Below are 7,500 nucleotides of genomic sequence, written 5' to 3'. Positions count from 1 at the left end.
TATATATATATATATATATACACTGTATATTCACACACACACACACACACACTCTCTCTCTCTCTCTCTCTGTTCCCTTTCTTTCTCTCCCTAACACACATACACACATTTATTACCACCCACTCATGATATACCGCTAAACTAAACACATTTTTCCTCATTTCGCTCCATAACCCATTCCGGGAAAAAAAGACAAACTTTCCTTGTAAAATTCAGGAGCCATTTGATCCTGAACAACTCACCTGCACAGCTGATCCAGCGGGACATCCACCTCAGTGATGTTTCCGAAAACCTCAAACGTCGCAGAAGACGAGGTGAAGACGTTCCCCGCGTCTTGGGTGCGACATGCAGACAGGTCACGGGCTTCTTCGAGCGATAACTTCCGGTTCCAAAGGTCAATCTGGGTGATCTCTCCTCGCAGTACCTGATAACAAGGGGGATTCTTTCTGAACTTGGCGTATGGCGGTAATGGTAATGCAAATGCGCGTGCAGTTATTGTATAAACGAGAGGATTATTATCAGTTCAAGAATTTAAGAACAATAATGTCGGGTGTATTTTATCTTAGTTAGCCTGGTAGTAATAGAGGTCACAGACACATTTACATACCTAATTATAATCATATAAACCGTCGCAAATAAACATACATAACGCAATTACAAACAAAAATAAAACAAAAAAATATACCCATACAGAAAAAAAAAAACATGTATGCGCAAACAAATACACATAAACATACAAACGCAAAATCACACATTTAATGACAAACAGATACACATAAACAAGCCTACAGGTTTATACATACAAGACCCCCTCCCCCCTTGTCTCTCTTACCAAGGAACAAACAAGGCTTTAATATCATCAGATTAACGATCATGCAAATAATAAACTGTGAGAGAGACTTGGTTCTTCTCCTTTGCAGTTGGCAACAAGAAACTCCCAGCTGTTGAGAGCGTCTGTTTATGTTGCCAGGTCAGACCACGTGTCCCGACCGTCTCCACATGTGGTTTTTATCAACCGAGGGGACGCTTTCAATACAGTGTACTAGGACGACCCTGACCACGCTCAACCTTTGCTTATACTCCTCTTCATTTATGTTGTCAAGGTGATGTTATAATACAATCATAATGGTACCAATATGATAATTATAATGATAACATTTATAATGATAATAACAAAGATGATAACATTTATAATGATAAAGAAAATAAAAATGACATTCAAAATGATGATAGTAAAGCGAACATTCATAAGAATAATGATACTTATGATAACGATAAAAGTATCAACAAAATCACGATAATAATACTCATATTGACGAAATCTTATACTATAACTGAAAGGCACGGAACGTGGGATTAAATGAGACAGATTACACAACATTTTACTATATTAAACACTCTCTAAAACTCTTAAAACTAGACATTGCACGACATTGTTACCAAAGCACCACCATGATTTATTGTATGCGATGGTTAGCAAATCCTATCCCTCCCTTAAACCAGACCTCTGACAGTATATATGTGAGCCCAAAGAGGGACTAAGATTGGGGTGAGGATAACCTATGTTACCTCATCATTTTGAGATGTACGTAATCACTTGTCTCAATAAACTTGTCAAAGTCAAAAGTCTGACAGTAAGGTAATGACAGAATGTACCTCTGTCACTCATACACTGCCTGTTTAAGCTTCACCGCCAAATACCTGCGTAGGATCGAAGCCATCCGAGATAGCATCCTGTTCCTGGCCGATGATGAGCGTCCCGTTGATATCGAAGGGCCAGCCGCCGTTCAGCTCCCCGTTGAAGAACTCCTGCGGCGAAGGACGCATGCAGGATGTCATGCAGAAATGGGTGGTCACGATTTAAGACAGGGTGTAGGGCAGGAAAGTGTTCCAATGATTATATTTCCATTTCATTTCGATAAGGTATAAAATACGAATTATCATGCTTCTCTCACTATATACCTTGACTTTACACTTGGATTACTTCTATTCTTGTGGTTAGAAATATTGACATTAATCGTAGGAAGTTTAGGAATGGCCTAATAGCTCTATCTTTAATCCGTTCAGTAGTCAATTTAGTAGCGTTGTTAAGAAGGACTCGTATAATCGTGTTTATTGAACTTTCCCTTCAGTGATAATGAACTAGAAAATGTACTCACTTGCCCCTGCCAGTAGATGATATAAGTTGTTGCAAAGAAAACGTGGCAAAGGTGATGCCACGTGTTAGGGAAGCCGCGCCACAGTTTCTTCTGCGCTTCAGTTTGTGGTTTGTTGTTGAACCATCCTCGAAGGTGGTCTTTGCGGTTAACTGTAATTAACAGTCTCTTGACATTGTTACTGCTCATGAAAATGATTAATTTCACTTATTTTCGAGTATGCGGTTTGAATTGCCCTGATATCGTTTTCCTAGCTATTTTCTTTTACTGTTTATATTATTGATGTTCTATGCTAATATCTTCAACAAAGGATATAATTCAAATGAGTTGTTTTATTTTATATTTTTGAAGTATTTGATAATTCAAATGTTTATTATCACCTTTTATCGACATTAGGTGTATGCATCATGTATAAAGCTTTTTTCATAATTACATTTTATTGTGTATAAACGTCCCTCTCTCTTGTTTGATATTCATGAATACAGTATTCGTCACTCATAAATTTGATGTTATAGGGTGACAACTGACCTAAATTGATACATCTTTACATGCATACTCCCATTGTAATATAAGTGAACGTTAACGACCCATAGGTGAAAAGGGAAGCAGTTTGATAAATTACAAAGGAATCTCAATCTTGCAAAAGAGTATAGGAAAGATATAAAAATCGTTAATAACTGCTGGAAGAACAATGAAACTCTCTTTCCCTTTACAAATCCCGAGTAAAAAAAAAAAAAAAAAAAAAAATCTTGAACAAACTGACGAGACTTGTTAGAGACACGAAACTTACAGAAGGCAAGCGCGTTCGGCTTTTGTTCGGAAGATGCGTAGGACAAATGGAGGTTTGTGATCACGAACGATTCGAACCTGTCAGAAATAGTCTGGTGTTATTCACACGATTATCACACAGTTTTAGCAGATGTTGAAGCGGGAACAGTGTTGTTGAGATTGTATAATTTGCTCCAGTGCTTTCAACTTGGGTGGACAGTCCGCCATAAAGTGGATGAGAAAAAGTGAAAGGTGGACACTGAAAAGCAGTGTCTAGGCAGGCAGGTAGACATTTTAAAATGGATTTCAGTGTGCATATTCCTTAGCTACTTCATAATTCGATGCAAATTAATCCCCGCCCCCCCTCTCCCTCTCTCACAACCCTAACAGTATATAAAAAATGTCCAGCTCCTGTTTGTTAGCCTGGCAACACAGTGATTGGTCAGTAACTATTAGAAAGTGTTTACTTCGCTCAAGTTACCGTTTATCTACAAGGTACAGCAAGCACCAGGGACGGGCATGCACTTAATTAAATCATGCGCCCTGGTCACCGAACGCCATCATGAACTAAATATAGAATTAGGGTTTATGATAAAAAAAATCTATATGTATTGCGAGCGTGATCTGAAGTGTTCCAGTCGGAAATTGTTAGAAAAAATATATAAATATATTCCCAGAACTGAACAGAGAGTGGAACAACACTAGGGTGGGCGCCATCAAAAGATGTTGAATGATATTGATTAACACGGCGAATATACCGTCCACTGATATAATTTACATGATTCAACTTACAGCCCATGAAATGTAACTTTATCTGCGATGTAATGCGATGTTATTTGCATGATTAGGATACGGACTATTATATTAGTGGGGTTAATCACTGATGTATATATCCTTGGACACACACACACACACACACACACACACACACACACACTGATCTGTATAGGTCCATTGGTGCTATTGTTGCAAAGGGGCTTGTGTACTATACTGCTATTTACAAACTGCTGAATAAATAATGCAACGCTCGCCCTAAGAGCCAGCTATTACCTCGTCATAATCTATAGTGTTAATGGTGGGTTGCGTTAACAACGTCTTGATACAGTAAAAAGTAAAATTCTAAGAATAAAATATCAGGAAAAGATACGGTTATTATGAATATGTAACTATAATATGTAACTCCCTGCGCTCTCTTGTAAGAAAATGTTCTCCTTACGAGTGTCCGGAGAATAATGGGTATTGATAGCCGCAGCTGGCGAAGGCAACTGACAGCTGCTTTGTCACCACTGTGCACGTTCATGATTGTCATACGAACTTATCTGATGATTCTCACAGACTTACTTACCTTCGTTTTGAACGATTCGTTCTACTGGTGTAATTAGATTTATGAATATATATATATATATATATATATATATATATATATATATATATATATATATATATATATATATGTGTGTGTGTGTGTGTGTGTGTGTGTATGTATGTATGTGTGTGTGTGTGTTTGTATGTGTGTGTGTGTGTGTGTGTGTGTGTGTGTGCGGGCACACACTTTTCAAAATTATCAACACAAGGATTTACAGTATATTTACTATGGAATTGATAAAACGCTTTCGTTCTCTATAAATCATAGGTCTATAATAAAAAAATCATTCATATATTGTCTAAGATTTCCCATGAATACCCTCGCTCCATTGAATTTCTCTCATTTTTTAAAGAAATACAAGAACAATATTTTGAAAGGGGGTGGGGGAGGCGGCAACTTGACCGTTAGAAATGTTCCACGAAAAAAAATCCTTACTTCACTCGGTAGCAAACAGTGAGCTCATTAATTGGGCGTGCGTTTTTCGAGAAGTTGTACCGCAGGAACACATCGTTGGCAGGAACCGTCCAAAGGCCTCGCTGAAGGTTGAACACCCTCACACCTGTTGGAAAATTAAGGCAGTTCTCATTCACCGTTGAGTGTAGTAAGCATTATGCTGAGATAATATTTTTTTGGGTGTAAACAAACATACTTCTTAAATCACTGTTTATTTTCAACAAAAATCTCTTCCCTGTATGAAGCAGTGCCTTAGAAATATGGTATTTTTTTTGTACCAAAAAGTCAAAAAGCATTTCGATCGACCATATCTTTATCTTTTTTTTCCCAGACGCTTTTATCAACTTATGTAAAATATGTTGATCTATTTCGGCATTATTTGTAAGATTTATATAAGGCGGAAATTTGTTTCAAAGGGAACCAACCAAAAACACTTTTTTAAAATTCAATTGTCTAAAAACTTTGATGATTTATGTAAAAAAAAAAAATATATATATATATATATATATATATATATATATATATATATATATATATATATATATATATATATATATATAATCCCTGGTACAAAGTCAAGCAAAATTAGCCCCGCCCCCTGCTCACCACTTTTCCCAACGAAGCCAATTAGGTCCTTCACTTTCACTCTGTGTCGGTGACCATTTAGTGAAAGGAAGTAACAATGAAAAAGGAATAATACAATGAAAAAGGAATAATAATGTTCAATCAGTGAATCTCAAGACAGCAACATATGTAACACCTGTGGTGGTAATTATGGCCCAACAAGGTACGTAACGATCTCAGTGTCTGTCTATTTATTATTCATATATTCATGGAAAAAAGATACATAGTCAGGTAGGTAGGTAGGTAGGTAGGTAGGTGGGGGGGGGGGGTAGGTAGGTAGAATGATTGAATGACATAGAGATGAATAGATAAATAATCAGATAAATCGATGGATGTATAGGTTGATAGATAGAATGATATATCAAACGATAGATATGAAGATGGATAGATTATGTTCATTTGCAAAAATTCATTTTTTCTCTGAAAGTATTCAGGGAACAAAATTTGCACGTCCTTGTCGCATACTCGAGCACACACGCACACAATCACAAAAGAAACATGCACGGATAAACGTCAGTTGCACAACCAACAGTAGAAGCTATGGTTAATGAATCCCAAATTGATGTTTTTGTATCATCAGTATGTTCTTGTATCTGGCGCTTTCATGGAACCAGCGTCGATAAAGAATGTATTATTTGTTGATTTTTTTTCCTAATGACTTCCAGGAAAACCACGTGTCTCCTGTGACGCATTTCCTTCAGGATAGACAAGTAAAGACATCTTATAGTTACATAAAAGTGGACTTAATATTCCGTAATGACACAATAAATATACAATATAAATCTAGAGAGTCGGCGGTCGATGCCAGTCTCTAATATTCTCTGACTTCTATGGCAACAAAGAAAATAAAAGGCGGCCATGAGACACGCAACGTAAATTGTAGCGAGTGATATATTGTGTCTTCGTATGTGGCAAAAGGCTGAGTTTTGTCTCCGTAAAGACGGCACATATTAAGAGGGTTTATGGAGTCTCTAACGGGTATATTTTATGAGGTCTTCCTTTCTCTCTCTCTTAGCTCTCCGCTTTCCCCGCTCCCTCTCTCTCTTGTCTGTTTGTCTTTTTATCACTTTTTTCTATCCTTGTCTTTTTATGCTGGTTTTTAATAACGAGCGAATGGCGTAGCAGCCAGCTGCTGTTTTGTGCGGTTCACAATTAGATACTTTTTAGATTCTTTGTTATATAGACAGTATATAATCATTCACAAGAACGCTCACACACTCACGCAGACACACACACAAACCCCCTGCACATTCCTTCGACACTGACAATGCCTATACGTATATATGCATATATAAGTATATGTATATATGCATGCACATACATACATACATATTCATATGCATATATATATATATATATATATATATATATATATATATATATATATATATATATATATATATATATATATATATATATATATATATATATATATATAATATATATATATATATATATATATATATATATATAATATATATTATATATATATATATATATAATATATATATATATATATATATATATATATATATATACCATATGCATATATATATATATAAATATATATATATAATATATATATATATATATATATATATATATATATATATATATATATATATATATATTATATATATATATATATATATATATATATATATATATATATATATATCCAAGTAATTCTCTCTACCAGCCCATGTATCTGCACGTGTGTTAGGCGAGGAAGAAAATGATTGGCGTTACCTCTGTTTAATAATTCCATAGAATCGACGTCAAGATGTACGATGAAGGCATTGCTGTGTCATTGAAAACCATATGACGTACTTGCTGGAAAGCTCTCCTTGTATCTCTATATTTTCCTTATGAGTATTTTTATTATTACTATTACAAAATGCTCCATTTTGATATTTACACAACAGTATTTAGAATTTGTTATAAAAAGAATGTCAGGTAAGATTCTTTTTTAGACACGCACTTACACACACACACACACACAAACCCACACACACACTCACACACACACACACACATATATATATATATACTAATAAGGTAAAATGGATGCAAAAACTTATTTTAAAGTAACCCATGGTATTTAAACCTTCGAAGACAAGGAAAAATACAGTA

General features: G+C 35.3%; 1 protein-coding gene across 1 annotated transcript in view; it reads right to left on the bottom strand.

Annotated features, from left to right (window-relative positions):
• The window catches only part of LOC122267677 (uncharacterized), a 14,115-nt gene that overhangs the window by 5,078 nt on the left and 1,537 nt on the right, over positions 1-7,500 (bottom strand). Inside the window, exons 2-6 of the mRNA XM_086554726.1 lie at positions 4,726-4,849; positions 2,947-3,023; positions 2,160-2,308; positions 1,702-1,809; positions 243-424 (exon numbers count right to left, since the gene is read on the bottom strand). Of these exons, the coding sequence (XP_086410852.1) occupies positions 243-424; positions 1,702-1,809; positions 2,160-2,308; positions 2,947-3,023; positions 4,726-4,849 (640 nt within the window). The remainder of the gene's footprint in view (positions 1-242; positions 425-1,701; positions 1,810-2,159; positions 2,309-2,946; positions 3,024-4,725; positions 4,850-7,500) is intronic.

Source organism: Penaeus japonicus, unplaced genomic scaffold, assembly GCF_977035675.1.
Source record: "Penaeus japonicus unplaced genomic scaffold, GWHDUDI00000001_assembly GWHDUDI00000030, whole genome shotgun sequence".
Taxonomy (NCBI): Eukaryota; Metazoa; Arthropoda; class Malacostraca; order Decapoda; family Penaeidae; genus Penaeus; species Penaeus japonicus.
Note: the sequence above shows the minus strand (reverse complement) of the source record. Positions and strands in the feature narration are given on the sequence as shown.